General features: G+C 36.5%; 1 protein-coding gene across 1 annotated transcript in view; it reads right to left on the minus strand.

Annotated features, from left to right (window-relative positions):
* The window catches only part of USH2A (usherin), a 773,776-nt gene that overhangs the window by 137,927 nt on the left and 614,861 nt on the right, over nt 1-20,988 (minus strand). The window contains exons 58-59 of the mRNA XM_060289919.1: nt 11,141-11,299; nt 9,303-9,465 (exon numbers count right to left, since the gene is read on the minus strand). Coding sequence (XP_060145902.1) covers nt 9,303-9,465; nt 11,141-11,299 — 322 coding nt within the window. The remainder of the gene's footprint in view (nt 1-9,302; nt 9,466-11,140; nt 11,300-20,988) is intronic.

Raw genomic sequence — 20,988 nt, forward strand, 5'->3', positions numbered from 1 at the left:
TCGATGGTAGAGGAAATGGAAACATAGATGATTTAAAAAATGCTTTGGGAAGGTTGAATCATCCAGCTTTCCTGAGTGGGTGGCTGTTCTGGTGTTGAGGAAAGAGATTCAAATACCCTTCAAAAATTTTAGGACTTAATTGCATTTAAAACTCTTCAGTGATTCGCCATAGAACTGGCCTGTGCTGACCATTGCAGATTCACCTTCTGAGATTTCTATTCCCATTTTACATTCTGGTCAAAATTCAATAGAAAGTCTTTCCCTTGCTTCTCTCTCAAATAGGGTTACAATATCCTTCTATGTGCTTAGTCTTTTCTTTATGGACTCACTTGTCACAGTGTATTGTAATAGACATTTCTTTTTTATATCTCTCCTACTATACTACAAGTTCCCTGAAGTCAGACTGCATCTTATTTTTGAAGCAATGACTGGATGACTGACTGGTTGACAAGAATAATCCAAGATTTTGGTTCCAACAAGAACCACAAAAATGTTCTCATTATTAAGTTATTGTCTCTCAGCTCTAAACCTACCCTTCTATATTTGGCTTTATGACAGTGGGGCTGGGACTCTGCCCTCTACATTCCTGCTTTACTAGCTGATTCTATATTGGGATCTGCCAATAGGGGGCGCCAGAGGGTGATTAGAGAACTGAAAGGAAAAGGGAAGGGGCTCCTTCCTATTTGCTTCCTGTTTGCTTGCTGATTACATGAGCTTCTCTGCAGCAAGGATTCTTCACCTTGTAAGCAGTAGATCCTTCTCCCTTAGGAGCAGATGATTCAAATATGACATTTTTCCAACACTTGGAAAGCCAGCTTCATCTCATGCCTCCTCCTACAGACACCTGCACCAGCTGACAGGTGCCCCCTCCTTGGATGTCTGGGTTCCAGCATCACAGGTGCTCCCCTCTAAGTTTCTAAGTTTTAATAATTCAAGCCGTTTCTCTTTGTTGCCTCAGTCCTAAGGGTATTAGCTCTTTCCTGCAGTTGCCACCTCTATGATATCCTCGAGTTCTCTTTCATCCTTTCAGTTACCTAGTTAACAAATTTACAATCAGGTAGTAATTATTTATATTAAATTCTTTCTATTAAAATAACTGGTGTGGGGCTTCCCTGGTGGTGCAGTAGTTGAGAGTCCGCCTGCCGATGCAGGGGACACGGGTTCGTGCCCCGGTCCGGGTAGATCCCACATGCCGCGGAGCGTCTGGGCCCATGAGCCATGGCCACTGAGCCTGCGCGTCCGGAGCCTGTGCTCCGCAACGGGAGAGGCCACAACAGTGAGAGGCCCGCGTACCGCAAAAAAAATAAACAAATAAATAAATAAAATAAAATAACTGGTGTGGTTTCTCTTTTCTAGCAGACCGTGATTGCTACAGAAAATGAGGATGATGTTCACAGAAAGAGGGAAACAGGAAAATTGTAAAGAGGGTAATGATAGATTTGCATCTGGACTCACTGAATTTATCATTTTGTCTTTATCACACCATATTACATATTGATTGTAAAAAGTAATTAGAAAATAAAGATGAGCAAAAACACAAGAATCATCCGTAACCTATCTCTGAGATAAGCACCGTTAACTTTCTTTTGGTGTTTAACATTCCAGACATTTTTCGTGCACATATAAATGTAAAAAAAATTCCATGTATTTAAAGAAAAACAGAATCATACTAGGTGTACTGTCGTGCAATCTGCTTCTTTTACCATCATGAACCTCTTTCCTTGTCCTTAAATATACATATATAACTGCCAGATTTGTCTTCCCCAAGCATGGCTGTGGGTGGTCCATCTTGGATAACTTTCTATTTTTTATTGTGCTTTATGTTTAACACAGTACTTTCACATACATGATTTCATTTAATTCCTATGAAATTCTAGAGGTTAATTATTTTCTATGTTTATCAGCCTAACTTACATAGAAGTGAAAGCTTAGGGAACATAGTGACTTGCCCAAGGTCACATAACTTGTAAGTGGCAGACCCAGGACCTGGAAGCCATATCTTCTGACTACAAATGCCATGCTTTGTCCATTCTGTCACACTGCTTCTCTATTTTACTCCAAATCTTTAATGGCTCTCATTGTTTCCAAATCAAAACCCTGAACTCCTCAGCCTAGTATTTAAAGTCTTCCAAAATCTACTGTCAAGCCGACCTTCTAAATTCTCCCTACAAATAACAAAGTCTCCAGCCAAGCCTGAGCACGGAACCCTACGCCTTCGGTGTTGGGAATTTTGCTTATTCCAGTCATTTTATTCACCTGCGATGTCTTTGCCATCAGTCTTTGCTTACTAATATTTTATCTACCACAAAGGAAACAGAATACAAAGTCCTGAAATGGATGAGACGACACACGGGAATTTTGTATAGGTGGCCTTTCAAATCAGTAAATTGTAAAATAATGTTGACAAACTAGATAGCTTAAAAAAAAATAACGAATGCCTAATTGATACAAAAAGAGACATGAAGTGAGAGTGTTTGGGAAGTACATTCACCAATCAAGAGAGCTTTTGGTTGCAACCTGTAGAGTCCTTGTCACATCAGCCAGAGAAGCTTAAGCCTGCACAGTTGGAAAAGCAAGGTTTCCTGGGAGGTTTCTAGCTCTGCCTAACCACTCTTACAGATAGATGGGGTCTTCAAATTATTTTTGTACAACACTTTTACTCCTGCTTTTTAAAAACTTTGCAACTTAGCCATTATTTTAAAAAATTACTTTGTAAAGGCTTTAAATATTTATATATTCATTGAACAAATTGATTCAGTGTTCACTATTCTTTCCTCCATCTCAGATCTTCCTTCTAAACTTACTCTCTTTCATCCTGAAATACACTTGTTAGAAGTTCACTGAATGATATTCTATTTGAGGTAAATGCATGAGTCTATTGAAGGTAAATTTTCTCCATGTTATTTTATATAAGTATAATTAAGGACTGAATTCCGATTATTAAAAGTTAATTTTTCTGAGAAAAAACCCCACAAATGTCTAGATTTCCTGTCTCATTCCTTAAAACAAAATCAGTCTATTAATGTAAGATCAGAAACCATAAAACTCCTGGAAGAAACGTTAGGCAGTGAGCTCCTGGACATTGCTCTTGGCAATAGCTTTTTGGATCTAACTCCAAAAGCAATGGCAACAAAAGCAAAAATAAACAAATGGGACTAAATTAAACTAAAAAGGAAGGAAACCATCAATAAAATAAAAAGTCAACCTACTGAATGGGAGAAGATATTTTCAAGTCATATATCTGATAAGGAGTAAATATCCAAAATATATAAAGAACTCATACAGCTCAACAACAGAAAAACAAACAATCCAATTAAAAAATGGCAGAGGGTCTGAATACACATTTTTTACAAAGAAGACATACAGATGGCCAACAGGCACATGAAAAGATGCTCGACATTACTAATCACCAGTGAAATGCAAGTCAAAACCACAATGATATATCATCTCACACCTGTCAGAATGGCTATTATCAAAAGGACAAGAAATAACAAATGTTGGTGAGGATGTGGAGAAAAGGGAAACCTTGTGCACTCGTGATAGAAACATATATTGGTACAGACACAGTGGAAAACAGTATGGAGGGTCCTCAAAAAATTAAAAATAGAACATCAGCAATTCCACTTCTGGGTATTTATACAAAAAAATATGAAAACACTAATTTGAAAAGATATATGTATCCCTATGTTCATTGTAGCATTTTTTACAATAGCCAAGATATGGAAGTAACCTAAGTGTCCATCTATGGATGAATGGATAAAGAAGATGTGGTATATATATAAGGAGTACTACTCAGCCATAAAAAAGAATAAAAATTTGCGATTTATGACAACATGAATGGACCTTGAGGGTATTATGCTAAGTGAAATAAGTCAGAGAAAGACAAATACCATAGGATTTCACTCACATGTGAAATCTAAAAAACAAAACAAATGAAAAAAAGAAAACAAAACCAGACTCACAGATACATGGAATAGACTGGTGGCTAAAAGAGGGGAGGGCTTTGAGGGATGGGCAGAATGGGAAAAGAGGTACAAATTTCTAGATATAAAAGAAATAAGTGTGTAATGTACAGCATGGTGACTAGGGTCAGTAATATTATGTTGCAAATTTGAAAGTTGCTAAGAAAGTAAAAAAATAGTTGTCATCATAAAGAAAAAATTTTGTAACTGTATATGGTGACAGATGGTAACTAGACTTATTGTGGTGATCATTTTGAAGTGTATACAAATATTGAATCATTATGCTGTACACTTGAAACTAATAATAATGTGTTAATTATACTTCAAGAAAACAAAAAACAAAATCCAATCTATATTTAGATATAAGGAGTAGAGCCAGAAAAGTGCTGGAAGAAATAATTGATGTGTTATGTTTAATATGATCACTAAAAGAATTTCCATAATATGTAAAAAGGATAAATTAACAAGAAACAATCTAAAAGAAAATAGTCTAAAGATATATACTATACACACACAAATATATATTAGAAATAAATAAATGAACAGCCTTATAATGACCAAAATTTTAATTAAAACAACAATAATATGCCATTTAAAATACTAGGGCTTCCCTGGTGGCGCAGTGGTTAAGAATCCTCCTGCCAATGCAGGGAACACGGGTTCAATCCCTGGTCTGGGAAGATCCCACATGCCGCGGAGCAACTAAACCCGTGTGCCACAACTACTGAAGCCTGCACTCTAGAGCCCGCAAGCCACAACTACTGAAGCCCGCATGCCTAGAGCCCGTGCTCCACAACAAGGGAAGCCACCGCAATGAGAAGCCCATGCACCGCAATGAAGAGCAGCCCCCGCTCGCCACAACCAGAGAAAGCCTGTGAGCAGCAACGAAGACCCAACGCAGCCATAAATAAATAAACAAACAAATAAATAAATTTATAAAATACTGAACTAGCAAAGATTTGAAAGATTGTTTGGTCCCAGTATTGATTAGAGTTTTCAGAATTAGAAATTCTCATATACCATTTTTAGAAGACAATTTAGCAATCTCCAAAATTTAAAATGCACAAAATTGGATCCTGCACTTCTAGTACTAAGAATAATCTTCCATATGTTTATTGTAAAGATTTTTTTGGAGAATTGCTTTTGTAATGAAAACTTAGAAATCACCGATTTTGCCAACAATAGGAGACTGGTTAAATAATACATGATACACATCCATATAATAAAATATTGTTGAGTCATTAAAAGAAATGAGGGGGGTGTGTGTGTATGTGTGTGTGTGTGTGTCCCCAAATGGTCAAAGAAAATTTGAACAATTCCTTATGTAAGGGAAACTATAAATAGAAAACATCAACGTTACATATATTAAAATTAATAGTAGTTATGTCTATCAATGGGAACTATATACATGGGTAAGTCATAAAAAAGGGATGCATAACCTTTGTAATATTCTGTACTGTTAAAAAGTTTTTTTAAAAACATTATTTTTAATTTAAACAGTCATTAAATTTTTATTTTGTAAGGCCAAGTTTCAATGACATCAACTTCATCCATGGAAGTCTTCCATAAATATTCCAGACAGAAAGAGTCCCTGTCTCCTGTAAATATTTTGGTAAATATTTATATTTCTCACATTATATTGCTCATTGTTTTGTTTGCTTAGTTTGACTTACATCTCCTACTATAGTAAAAGTCCTTGGTAATAGGGCTCAGATCTTACAGTAGATATGAATATTATCTGTCATCTATTATCCATCTATCTATCTGTACCTATCTATCTATCTATCTATCTATCCATCTTCACATCCATACTGTCTTTCCACATAGTACAAACTGATTGCATAAAAATTCCTTCACCTTTGAATCAATGCCCTTTTTTCTTAGTTTACTCAATCAGCTTAATTATTCATTCTAAAAAAATATTATTTATGGTACCCTGCTTGGAATGTTCTTCCATATCATCCATCCATTCAAACTGTCTCAGATTTTATCCTTCAAAACCTTACTCAGTTTTTCTGAATGTTTAGTTATTTGAATATTTGGAAGGTTCATCACTTATTTTTACTTTTACGGCATTTAGAAGGTGTTTTAATATATTTTTGTCTTTTACTGAACATTGATCCAATCTTTTTCTTTATTTAGAGCCTGCTTTTGAAAATAAAACCCCATGCATTTTTGTCTCTCTTAAAATGGAATCTCCTAGTGGGAGATCATTTTATTACGTGTTTTGTAAAGTCTTAAGAAAAAGAGTTTGGTGGATTTTGTAGATGGAAGTTGGATTTTGTGGGTGGATTTTGCCATTTACAAGATTACAGATATAAAATAAAGGGGAAATACTGAAGAATCTTTATTATACAAGCCAAACTTGCTATGAGAAGAAAGCAGATGCCCAAGATGGCCTTATGTATGCCCTATCAGTAAACAGGTTGCAAAACGCCAACATAAAGGTTGTCCCTATTGTAGGAAATCTCTTTTGTAACTCACATTGGTCAACTAAGTAGCCTAAATAAAAGATCATGTTAACAGGTGAACTAACCAGAAGCAATCACATGAATAGTCTTGTCCTTACTAGCTTATTTTTTGTTTTGTTTTCTAAAGTCATAAACATCTTACCTGTTTATTAGGGCAGATCCTTTTTAACAGGATGCTATCTAGAGGCAACATTTAAACAATAGATGGGAATTACTGAGGGGAAATGATTTGGGGGCTTGGAGAGAGCAGAGACGAACATCTTCAAGATGGGATTGGCAAGTTGGCTTCCCGCAATTTAATGAAAATATCTGCATAGGTCAAACCCTGTCTTTGATTTGAGCTAAATAGATTTCCTTTGGTGGCGATAGAAGAAAGAGGAGGCAAATGATGAAACAGAAATTACATGCCCTAACCTCCCCAGAAATACCGTAGGCTTGTGTCTATAACTATACGTGGGGCTCTATGTAGTCCCAGAATGAAAAAGAACTCTGTGTCTACATTCTATTTCTGTCCTTACAAATTCCTGATTTTTTTTTTTTGCAGCTATCTAAGAAAAATTTGATATTGTTGTTGTCTAAGCACATTTAAACTTCAGCTGAAATAACTGCCAAGTGATTCATGCCTATGTAGGTGAATATAACGATTGTATCTGGAGCCCCAGCGCACCATTTTCATTTCACTTTAAATAAAAAACAAAATGTATCTATGTCAGCCAGTGCCCTTCTCCTGTACTCAGAGGTATCAAACAGGCTACAATTATGATTGTGAAATGATTGTGTCACACTGGAGGAAGGTTTATTGCTTTTGAGTCTGCTAGGCAGTAACACATTCTGTTTCATATTACTCTTTATATCATTGTTTGGCTGTGACTAGAATAATCAAATGCCATCAAATGCTGTCAAATTCAATTTACAGTATTTTTCATTGAAGCGGGCTTTCTGCATTATATTTCTTGTTTTCCCTCTCTATAGCTGCCATGGAATAGTCACTGTAATCATGAGCATTATTTACAAAACCAACAGAGAGAAGCCTCTTCCTGGTCTATAACAGATACTTTATTTCCCTTTATTCAGAATAGGAATTTGATGTGCTTTTCTCATACAATTAGCATTGAGTAGATGAAAGAAAACTATTCCAAAGATGGGCATTGTAAAGGCTGCACTAATGTGTTTAATGTAAAATGTAAATTCACATTAGCCATTTTTACATGTTCATGTGTATTTGAATCAGAAATATTATTCTTCAAATTAATGTTTGCTGAGAAGAAAACATTTGGCTTGCTCATTTATGGCAATGTGATTTACAAAACCAGAAATGCAGTAATACTTTCTCCCTTCATAATTTTCCTTACATTCCCATAGCTGAAGATTGGTCTGAATGAAAGGGTTTCAATATCTGAAGTTGTAAGACGAGCCTAAACTAAGTTTCACAATGTGTCCAGGGTGTAGGACTAAACAAGGGAAGACATGAAGCTGCAGGAGAGACTAACAAAGGATGCTGAAGTGGGATGAGGATCTGAGAAAAAAATGTGTTGGGCTTTGTATGCCTGATTTAAATAGATGGCTTTTGGAATGGGGTTTTCAGCTGCAAATTTTTTGTCTGCCGGTGTCTTTCTTAGAAAGTGTCTTTTCCATCTCAGTGCTATGATCTGAACGATTGTGTTTCCCCCAAAATGATATGATGAAATCCTAACTTCCAAGGGGATGGTATTAGGAGGTGGGGCCTTTAGGAGGTGATTAGGTCATGAGGGTGGGGCCCTCATGAATGGGATTAGTGCCCTTATAAAAGAGACCCCACACGGCCCCTGCTGCTTCTGCCATGTGAGGACACAGTGAGAAGATGGCCATCTGTGAGCCAGGAAGTGGGCCCTCACCATACAGTAAATCTGCCAGCACCTTGATCTTGGACTTCTCAGAATCCAGAACTGTGAGAATTTAATGTTTGTTGTTTATAAACCACACAGTTTATGGTATTTCTGTTATAACAGCCTGAATAGCAAACTCTCAGTTGAGAGGTTCTCTGGTCCCTTTCCTCTGTTTTTGTTTTACTTTCTCCTTTCTTGCTCTCTCTCTTCCTCCCTCTCCCTCCATCTCTCCCTGTCTGTCTCTTTCTCTCTTTCCTCTTTCTCCTCATTATATATTTGAAGAAAACATTAATTTAAAACTATGTCCATGCTGATCAAATGAAAACTGGATCAAGTAGCACAATACCCTTCAAACCAAAATGCCCATGGAACCACCATCTTTCTCTCTCTCTCTTTCTCTCTTTCTCCCCCTCTCATTCTCACTCTCACTCTCCTCACTTTTTCTCCTTCTCTTCCCCTCCCTTCTCTCTTTTCTTCCTTTTAGGTGGTTACACTTAATTAACTCTGTATCATGGTGAAAAGAAGCTGCATTAACACCATCTAGCCAGGTGAGTGGAAACCTCAAAACAGAAGGGGAACTGCAAAGTGAAAAGTGTCATCTTTTAAGGATGAGAAAAAGCCTTTCCAATCTCCACATACTAGGTGGTGGGATATAATTAGAATTTTTGTCCTAGACCTGGTTCTTCCTCTGGAATGAGTATGTCTCTTGGTCAATGAACCTCCAGAGGACAGCTCTACCCTTCTATCAAAGGTAAGGCTTCCTGGGCTATGAGGTCTCATCTTTCAAAGAGGGCTCAAACAAAAATGTTACATGGTAGTTGTGGCTTTTTTCCTTGGATAACGTGTAGAAGTTTCCAATACCAATTTTAGTTTCTAGTAGGTGCTTCAAAACACATGAATTCCCATCAATTCTCTTATGGAAATAGAAAATGTATTTGATTCTACAGTCCTGGAATAGTACACATTCTTAAATAATCAACAATAATAGTAATAATCAATGTTACCTGTGAATAAAGTAGTTGATGATGACTCCATTTGGTTTTTTAGGTGGCGTCCATTTAACCATTATGCAAGCTGATCCCAGTGCCTTAAGAACAGGAGAATTTAGATCCATGGGGGCTCCTTCAGCTGTTTTGACAAATATCCTACTGCTAACTCCACAACCTCCTTGAAAAAAAAGAAACCCAAGACCTTTAATAACTTGTCAAGCAGCGAAAAGAATTATATGTACATATAGAAGGGTACGAATATCATGACAATCATTTTATCTGAAATTTAGTATACACACAAATTTTGTAAACATACTTTAGACTAGTATTTAAATCTCTTCAGGATTTGAACATTTAAATAAGGAATCACTTTTGGGAAATCCATTAATTTGGGATTTGGGAAATCCATTAATTAACCACATTTTTTACACAGGCATAGACAATAAAGCTTATGCTTGTCTGAACTGAGGTTTCTCTAATTTACTGCAGTTATTCTAGCCAGAAAGTGAAAATGTGCTTCAATTTCGTAACTGTATATGTGACCTGAACATCATGTATGCTCTTAATAGTATCTTATTTTTGCTAATATTTAAAAATAATGATTGTTCCCTCAACACACAAAAGTCAAACAATGAATTTCAAGGATATTGTTTCTTCACAGCATAGCTTTAGGGACACAGAGAGGCAGAAGTTGATTTTTGCATTTAAATCAAGAAAACCTTAATTTAAAGCTATTTCCATGTGGATTAGCTGAAGAGTGGATCAGGTAAAGCAATACTCTTCAAACAAAATGTCTGAGTCTGGTTTGTAGAGACAAGTGGGCAAACTGACTCAATTTCAGAGATGAAGCATAGGAAAATCGCAGACCCCCTAGTCCTAACCAACTCTACGGGAAATAGTACTCATTTGGAAACAGAAGTTCCTAAGGACAGGAGTTTCATGTTGAGTATAAGGTTGGTAAATTTCTTTAATCTAAGGTGAAGCAACTTGTTTTGAGTTATACTTCTTCTCTCTTAGCAGTTGGGTGTTACATATTATATAACACCTGGAGGTATCTAGGAAGTGAGAGAGGCTCTTCCTTAAGACCACACAGATAGATGACGACTTCATTGACCACTAGCCTAAGCCATGACACTCAAGGTGACAGGTTAGGTACACGAGACAGGTATCAGGGAAGCACTGTAAAATATGTTGATTCATTTGAGTGTAACTCAACTTCTAAATAATGTCTCCCTTCCTACTCTCCCACCCCTAAATAAAACTGAAATAGAACCAAGGTGAGTACATTTCCTATGAGATTTTTGTAATGCCTATTTTGTTTTATATTACCAATGATTATTGTATGTGCTCTAGGTGCTTTTCTTTTAAAGGGCCTTATAAAACAAGACTTTGGGGCTTCCCTGGTGGCACAGTGGTTGAGAGTCCGCCTGCCAATGCAGGGGATGCGGGTTCGTGCCCTGGTCTGGGAATATACCGCATGCCGCAGAGCGGCTGGGCCCGTGAGCCATGGCCGCTGAGCCTGTGCATCCGGAGCCTGTGCTCCGCAACGGGAGAGGCCACAACAGTGAGAGGCCAGCGTACCGCAAAAACCAACAACAACAACAAAAAACAAGACTTTGCAAAACCACCATTTTCCTATATTTAAATATTCATGATTTAATGTGCAGAAATGCATAATGCTTCACTCAATGCCAGGCTCTGATTTGTCTGGGTAAACAGTCCAGTACCAATAAGAAATGAAATGTTAGTCTTTGTATTTGAATTGAGAATCTCTTCCTTTTTAAGGAATTTATTTTTAAATAAAATACTTTTAAATAAAAAAAACCCTGGACGAGTGGCTGAAAGACTTTCACCATTTTGACATGCTTGTATCCTTGTCTCATACTGTGTGGATGGAGTCAAATTTTCCAGAAGGATGGACTGATGATGACCAGCAGAGAAGATCAGAGGTGCTACACTTCCAGCGTTGAGTAAGACATTGTACTCCACAGGTATTTTGGGGGTGAGGATCCCTTTAAAGAGAGAGAGAATAAAAACATGTATGTCTGTTTGGTCAACAAATGTTCCTCTTTTTTTTTTTTAATGTTCCTCTTTTAAGAAAAATGTATGTTTCAAATTTTAAACTTAAATGTATACTATTGCTTAATATAGTGATTAATAACTGCATGAAACTTAAGTTGGAAAATATTAGAATGCCTATTCCAAAACTAAGAAATGTTTATCACCCATTTTTGAAAACAAATGAAATACAATAATTCTCTTCAAAGATATACTCTACGGGCAAATAAAAACGGAAGCATATTTCAAGGCAAATAAATACAAGGCAATTAGAAATGGTCATATATTTTTCCTAGGCTTACTTACTCTTAAAGTACATAAAAAACCCCACCAGTTTTGCTTGTGACAGTAATTTTTCTGTAGGCATTGTGTATGCATCTCATCTGACACGGATCCTTGACATAATAGCCCATAAAGTATCCAAATCATAGTCTACCTAGAGAATTCCCAGTGCATTAATTATTGAGTCAGGACAGTCTACTCTGTCAGTGAGACTTACGGACCTAAATGTATATGAAGTTTGGGTTCAAAAACTGTCATTTTTCACAATGCCTCCTAAAGAAAGAAGGTCCTGTCAGTTTAGCCTCTTTACAATCTATTCATAGAATTAAGTGCCTGTAAGTTTTATTTGGCCATGAACAACACACACACTTTCTTAAGGAGAGATTATAAGCCTTGAATGAAGAATATATTGAAACTTTAGGCCCACTAAAGTTTCTCATTGATCTGACAGCTTCTAACATGTGGGCTTCCTTACTTACCTTTGTAATGCTTAAGTAAGTTTCTTTGCTACAGAAACAAGGAAATCTACAGCACAGGACTAAAGAATGAGGTCTAAAGAATGAAATGTGGTTTTGCTTTTTGTAGCTACAGCTCCAATGTATGAGGGGCAGAAGAGCTAGCAAATACCAGAGGTGTTCAGTATTTTGTGTAGGATAGATGAAAACAAGGATCTTCATCAGGAGGACTCATCAATCGTTTCCTTTGGAAAGGTGCTAGATGGTGCTGACTTTGGCAACCCAGGCTGAGAATTTTAATTTTAAATTTAGAGCATCCTAATGAAACTGTTGCTTTTGTCCTTACAGCTTAACTTACTGTTATTCTATCATCGATTCCTAAATTCTTCTCTCTGGCTTTATACCCTTCCTCGTGTTCCAGATTTGTATTTTGAACAGCCTCCTTCCCAGAGACCTCAATCTTAACAGGTCCAAAAAAGAATTACACTATTTTCCACTCCCAAACCTGTTATTCTTCTTTGGTTTCCTCTCTCCATTTCCCTATGCTGGAGGCCTTGGAGTAAGACCCTTAGAGTAGACCCTACCTTCTTCACTCTCAAGCTCAAGTGACAAGTATATTCTATCATTTGTTTCTTCAAGAAGTTTGGGTTTTATATATAATCAGTGAACAATGGATTGAAAACATGTGAGCCAGGAAGTAGGGTTACCAGTTGGAAAGCGGTTGCATGGTTGTAGCAATAACAAAACAAGAACAGCATTTCACTGCATTCCTGTCTTATGCCAGGCAACATACATTATCTCATTTCACATCACTAGAATGTCAACTTCATACAGCTGGGGACTTTGTTCTTCTCTTGAAGGTAGTTTCAGTGCTTAGATTTTAGTACAGAGCGGTAGCTCAAATGTTGATTGAATGAATGAATGAAACCACATGACAATACTGTAAGGTAAATATCACTACCATTTTTTAAAATGAGAAAACCAAGGGCCAGAGGAGAAACCTGTTGCAGATATCACACAGATTAATTGGGGTGGCCAGACTTGAACTCAGGCCCATTTGATACCAAAGCTTATCTCTATATTTATGCTGTCTCTTGATAATAAAGACTTGGATTAGGACAATCGGGGGAAAAAGTGAAAGGATAATTTTGAGAGAACACGTATAGACAGGCAGAACAGGTCTTGGACACTGATTAGATACAGCGAAAAAAGTGATGGAGGAATTAGAATGACCACTGATGGAACGAAATTATAGGTAAATATTTAAAGTTCTGAAGAGCAGGTTTCCCAAACCAGGATACACACACCCTGGACATTTGTGGACTTCTGTCCAAGTATTTTTGGAGACAAGGACAAACATGTCCTCTTTCCCAAAATCAATTTGACTTGTAAAATTTGTGAAATACACAACTCTCCTGCCCAAGCTAGGGAAAACCAGCAGAATCCCGCTATCCCTTGTTCACAAAAATTGGGTGTGGATTTTTCTCCCTAAAAAGCACAAGACTAGGAAATTTTATGTGTAGTGAGTGATGGGAACTTTCTCTACTCAGTTTTTTTAACTCTATCGTCACTTCAGAGTGAACTGTACACCAGCCGAAAACGTTTATGCAGACATAACCAGTGTGTTGAACACGTACAGATCCTATTCGCGGTGCAGTCAAAACACAATTTAATTTTTGTCACTTACTATTGCTTTAAAATGAATTTGTTATGCGTAATCTTCCTCAGACATGGGATGAGAAGTTGGCTAGGACCACGATGCTTCTGCTTAGTGTCAGGTAATAGACAATTCTATATTATTTTTTTCAGATATCACAACAAAGATTAATATCTAGAAAATTTAAGTAAATTCATTTTCTCTTTAATGGTATAATGAGTACATGTAATGAGCTCATTTAGAAGATATTCTTCAAGGCTTAATTCTCAACTGCAAGACAAAACTGGGAATGTTTTTACTGCTCCCAACAAGACTGCTATAATTACGAAGTTTGAGAGTTGTATGAAGGGGGTTGATTACAGAGAGCGTTGGAGACTCTGAATGTATTAATAGGTGAGGAAAACTTAAGTACTGTATTAGAGGTAAAATAAAGAGCAATATAATCAGGTTTTTTTCTTCCCCCCACTAAAGATGTTCTTTGGGGAGAATTGCTCGAGGTAGTAAAAGAGATTGAAGAGTGAATCAGTATCCTCTTGGTTTGCAATTTGACCTTTCACAGCAGGAAGATATGCTTATGGGAATATCCATCCAGAGTATCTTGGCATGTCACAGCATCCCACCTCAGATTTGGGGCATTGCTCCTTATCGTTACCCTGACATAGTCTATAAAGCAGTGGGAAGAAAAGGTTGCTGTTTGTACACACATATATATGATGAAATGAAGAGAGGAAGAATTGCCTGGACATTGGGGTCGGCTTTCTTCAGATTGACTTAATATCCTGAAATAGAACAGCATACCACGCTTTAACTAAAGAGATTAATAGAAAATGTACCCCTGAATGATAAATTATACAATACATTATTTGGGGGATGGAGACAAACACATTGGAATTCAATGCCAAATTTGCATGAATTTTTAAGATAAAAAGCAAGACCTTAAAAAAGTTGCAAGGTTATGGTGATTGCTTCAGGTTTTTTCCAAACCTCCTGGGACTGCATGTTCATTCTGTCTTCTCTGATTTTAGGGTAGAACTTGTAGAAAAGTTTGACAAACACACATTTGAAAAACATGCCATGAGTCTTGAACTAGATAAACCACAGAATGGAGTCAGATCAAATCCCTCTTCTGCCTTCATTTGTCCCTGGTAAATTACCCACCCTCTACGGATGCCAGTCTCTTCAGCTGTAAAATGATGACACTAATAGCCACATCTTAAAGTGCTGAAAGGATTAAATTAAAAAATTTATGTAAAGCATTTTAGGTCATTACTGCAAATAGAAAGTACTGAATAAATGACAGACATCTCCACAAAAGGAAATGGAACGAAATGCAAAAAACCCCCCCAAAACCCACAGTTATGACACTGTTTTCATGTGCCTTCTAACACTTCTGAACCCATCTTTATATAAAGCTGCTATTCTAATTACAATTACAGCAATGCTATATTGAATCAAGTAAATATCTTTATAACTATCTTGTTATGCTAGTTTTATTTTTTACATATACTTGGATGTGGTCAACTTGTCTTCCTGTAACGATATCCTCGTCTTTATTCTCAGCAGTAATTTAGAGTGGTCTTCCCTTTGATTTGTCTGAGGTTGCACCTCATTATATGTCTTTAGTCTGTACCTACTGGTCTGCTTCCAGTAACTTCTCTGCTTAAAAGGACAGGACTCCTAGGAGGTCAGGAAACAAAACTGTACTTCCACCACATCTCAAATATAGACATAATCTTGATCATGGCTGGTCAAAGCATGAACCCAGAAAAGGCAATTTTCCACATCTTGGTTAATAAATGTCCTTTATATACACCTATGAGGTGTTGAAACAGAAAACGCTCCTTGAAGCTGTGAACATGTCAAGCACTGACACGCATTTATTTAGGAAGAGGGCCCCCTCCACTGTCATATTTTATAGGACAGTGACATGAAAGCCTCCTGTGTTCCTGCAAACCCTAGACCATCTGCAATGAGTCTGAAACGACCTAGCCCCCTGGTATTCTGATGACTAAATGCAATGAAATGGGCATATTTGTTAAAGTCAGCTGGCAAGCCACACGACTTGGTGAGTTCCTGAGTTCATAAATTTATGTCAGAGCAAGACGAGCAGTGGAAACTCACGTGAACCAATTTACCCGAAGTGCAAATGGCAGTTTTGTTATTTGGTGTCAAAGTTACCAGTTGCACGATGACAAGCTGCCATAACACATTTTCCTGTTCGCTAAAGAACAAGGATTTCGTTGGTTAATATTCCTGGCGAGGCTCCTTTTCATAATTTACAACAACTAGATGCTGATAGGTTATTTAACATTTATGAAGTTAAGATGTAATCAGAAAAACCCTGATTATCTTTACAAATAAAAAAGTTAAATTATTCAACTTTTTTTTTTCCTCTCTGGCTTCATTTCACAGCAGGTGCATACTTCACAATGGGACAAGTCAATCAAATAAAGCTTTTCTAAAATCCTTTTTTAGGAGCTGGAACAAGAACGATGCTAAGAGGAAAACTATTAATTCGGTTTGATAGCCACGTTTGCTTCAAACCACGGGCTGTGCTTCACATAATGCTTTTAACAAATTAGCCCAATGTCTCCTTTGTAGAGATAGGGGTATCTTGGTTATGTCCTTTGGGGGCCATGGAAGTGAAACCAGACCCTCTTGAACACACATCCATACCAACTGTATGGAAATTTTACGTCGTTTGTATAATAGTTATCATTTTATGCCTCTTCTACCCAACTAGATGGTAGGGTTCTTGACAAGAAGGACGATGCCTCATTCATTCTTCTTTTTAACTCTCAAAATGTCGCATCATGCCTCACTCCTGAGAGGGTCCCAGTAAACATTTTCATGTTTGTTAAAATGAACAGATGAATCAATCCACTCAAATGTAAATGAATTACATCCTTTGAAATTTTAAGCTGCAAACAGAATGATTCTACTGGGTTACTGGATGAACTGCCCTTGAACTACTTTGTCCTCATTTACGTTTGCTGTATCTATGGCCATTTTTCTTTTTTTAAGTTTTGAACTGGATCATAGTACAATGCAGAAAAAAAATCATTTGCTTTATGTACTGTTTAGTGAAAAAATATAGTACAGTGGGTTTGCTCATAGAATTTGGAGTCAGATTCATTGTGGGTTGGCTCTGACACCTATGTGATGAATCACCTAGAGAAAAAAGCTTTTAACATCGAAATTGACTTTTCTCATTAGCAACACAGGGAGAACATTGGATGTACTACACGTTGTTATGAACATTAAATAGATATGTGTTAATCTCTTGCAAAATGCCTAGCACATATTAGAACTCAATAAGGTGAGATAAATTTATTAAACACCCAAAGCAAAGACAACAAAAGCAAAAATACTCAGATGGGACTACGTCAAACTAAAGAGCTTCTGCACAGCAAAGAATGAATAGAATCAATAGAATGAAAAGACCACGTATGGAATGGGAGAAAATATTTGCAAACCACATATCTGATGAAGGATTAAATATCTAAAGTATACAAGGAAGCCCTACAATGCAACAGCAAAAAAAAAAAAAAAAAAAAATCCAATTGAAAAATGGACAAAGGACCTAAAAATACATTTTTCCGAGGAAGATATACAAACAACCAACAGGTACATGAAAAGATGCTCACTATCAATAATCATCAGGTAAATGCAAATCAAAACCACAGTGAGATATCATTTCACACCTGTTAGGATCCCTGTTACCAAAAAGACGAGATAAATGCTGATGAGAATGTGAGAAAAAAGAACCCTTGTATATCACTGTTGGGAATGTAAACTGGTACAGGCACTATGGAAAGCAGTATGGAGGTTCCTCAAAAAATTAAAAGTAGAACTACAATATGATCCATCAATTCTACTTCTGGGTATGTATCCAAAGGAAATGAAATCATTATCTCAAAGAGATAGCTGCACGCCTATGTTCACTGCAGCATTATTCACAATAGTCAAGGATTAGAAACAACTAATGTCCTAAATGTCCATTAATGGATGACTGGATAAAGAAAATGTGATATATATACAATGCACTGTTGTTCAACCTTAAAAAAGATGGAAATCCTGCCATTTGCTACAACATGGATGAACCTAGAGGGCATTGTGTTAAGTGAAACAGACAGAAAGACAAATACCTAATGGTATCGTTTATATATGGAATCATTAAAAAAAAAGTTGAACTCATAGAAACAGTAAATGCTGGTTGTCAGGGGCTGAGAGAATGGGGGAAATAGGGAGAGGTTGGTAAAAGGGTGCAAACTTTCAGTTATAAGATGAATAAGGTCTGAGGATCTATTGTATAACACGGTGACTATAGTAAAGAAAAGAAAAAAGAGGAAATATATGAGATGATGAATGTGTTAATTAAATCAATGGTGGGAATCCCTTCACAATATATACGTGTATCAAGTGATCATGTTATACACTTTAAATATATCACCATTCTATTTGTCAATTATACCTCAGTAAAAGTGAAAAGATAAGTGAAGTAATGTAATATGCAAAATAAACTACAAATCATTGAAATGAGTTTTACATTTTCTTCTGAAACTCACCACTACTTGTCACTTGGCTATTACCCTTATAAGAAACCCGAAACAATTACCAATGTTGAATCATCCCAATTAATGCAACGTGAATTCTTTAAAAAGCTTAATGCCAATTTTGACTTTAAATGGATAGTATCTGATGTAATACACTGCAGTTGATGAGTTCACTGAACACCAAGATGCTTAATGTCTACCCGCAGGCCATATTGTGGCTAGCTACCCTTTAATCAAAACTTGATTAATAAAAATCATTTATATTCCTAAGCAATATTAATTTAAATGATTTCTCAGTAGAAGAATTGTTGCCAATTCTTTTCTTTAATGGACTAAGAGATAAATGTGACAGGAAAAGCACCATTATTTCAATATTATGCATTAAGCCTAAATAACTCACCATCTTTAGTGAGAAAAAGCGGGTGTTGAATCCAATGATATTGTTAATTAGAAGATGATTAAGGGCTAGGATAGATCAAAACAGAGTCGTCATCTTGATAAATTAGAAAGTCCCATTATTACCTTCAGAGTTTAAATAATTTTGAATGTTTGGATTCTGAAATGGCAGGGATGCCTATCTCCATTCTTAATCTGAGTAAACCACTTACATCCCATGAAGTATTTTCTTTTTCATTTTTCTATACATTTTCAACCACTAAGGTAGCATATATCCTTTTTTCTCTTTAATATGAATGTGTAAATTCTGACCCAAGGTTCAGAGCTTGTAAAAGGTGAGAAGAAATGTTTAGGAATAAACTAATCTGGTTTACGTTGTCTGTAGATTCAAATAAGAACAGCCAGCATATACCCAGTGCCCACTGAATGTGGGCTTCTATAGGAAATCAAGTGTTTGAATAATTTTAAACAGCAGAAAATCCAAAATTTATTTATATTTGCCTGAATGATAAAGTTTAGAAGCTTACTCAACATTTTTGTTCCTTTAATACTTTAGCAAACATTTTATAAGGACATGTTGTTTGTGTATCATCTGATTTGAAAGTACAAATGATGTACAGAAGAGCGGAAATCTTGTTTTTTTTTTTAGTTCGGAGAGTTTTGATAATCTTACCGCTAACTTTTGTCAAGTAATAATGAGAGAAAGTAAACCAGGATTTACTTGGGAGGTAAAAGACAGTCTACAAAGGGCTTAAAATAGTCTTTGAATAATCTCTCTGTAGTTATTTGAGAAATGACTCTTTTCCTTTCCCACCTAATTAAAATCTTCCTGGACCTGGAATCTAGTTTTGCTAAGTCACGTCTACTCTTTCTGCACTTCTAGATGGGTCAGTAATGGCTTCTGGTTACTAGTTCCCTCACGCCTCAGGAGATAACTATTGCCAGGTAGATATTTTCCCTTCAGGGGCTCGTCATTTTCCACCATTAATTCTTCTGGTCTTGACACGCCCCACACAAAAAATTTTCTCCCCAAATCGTTTGGTTTTCCCCAACACCTAGCTCTGCTTCTTGGCCCTCTAGGCTACTATTTCAGAAAACCTAGTTGCTCTATTGTAAATCTAAAAGACTTTGGGCAGTAAATGGAAAGTAGGATTTGGATTTAAGAGTTAAGCCAAAGACAGGAAGGAATTGCTCTTATAAGGCAGCAGAAGAGCGCAGACCTGAATTTGAATTCAGGCTGTGTGACCTTGAGTAAATTATATTACTTCTTCAAGATTCAAGTTTCTTATCTTAATATTTTGATAATGATATTACTTGTCTACCAGGGTTTGCATGAGAATTAACTGCAGTAAGGCAGGGAAAGTGCTTATCAAATTGTTTGGCACATACTAGGAATTTAAAAAATGGCAAATATACACAAGTAATGTTAATGAATAATGATATTTATCACAATTTCTCTTCCCCTGAATATTCTCATATACTCTCTGGCCTGAACCCCTTTTACTAACAGGATTTATAAACAATAAGGCAATTTATAGATAACACTGATCATTAACAATGTGTAAACTGAAAGCCCACATAATTGCACGGGTCATTTTCTGTTGCCAGGCAACCACAGAGATAGTTTTCTCCCAGCAACTTACCTGTGTAAGGTCACTCTGTCCTTACTGACCACGAAACAAAATACGTGTGAAAAACAATCAGTTAACCACTATTTTGGCTTTGGACATTCAAGGGAAACTGGTTTGATCTGCATTTTCAGAGATTTATTGTAACTGACCACTTTTGACCACCCATGATGTGGGTGATCCATGGTTACTAAACTTGGAGCACATCAGTGTCATCTGCCGAACTTAACTCTAGCCCAGGACATTCTTATTCAGTAAACTTGGGGTTGAGAATCTGTCTTTGCACAAGCTTTCCAGGTGATCCTAATGTTCACTCAGGTTTGGGAACTACAGGTATGGACTGTTTTGTCCATTTTTCAGCTCTGTGTATGATACAATCACTTTGCAATGGCAGGAGGGTATGATGAATACCTAGAAAGCTCTCGACTGTCAGCAAATAAACAACCTCAAGTTATAACAAGTTTGTTTTCTTCCTGTTTAAAATATATATTTGTGACTATTCAGGAACAGGAAATGTTTTTATTATCCAAATCAAAACACAGCATGAGGTACTTTCCAATAAAATCAACTGTAGATTATACACAAGTCAAAATCATCTGCCTGTTTACTAAGTTCAAAATCCTTCTAGGCACCAGGAAAAAAGTTTAATTTAAGACTTTAATCTTTCCA

This window comes from Globicephala melas, chromosome 1 (assembly GCF_963455315.2).
Source record: "Globicephala melas chromosome 1, mGloMel1.2, whole genome shotgun sequence".
NCBI classification, from domain to species: domain Eukaryota; kingdom Metazoa; phylum Chordata; class Mammalia; order Artiodactyla; family Delphinidae; genus Globicephala; species Globicephala melas.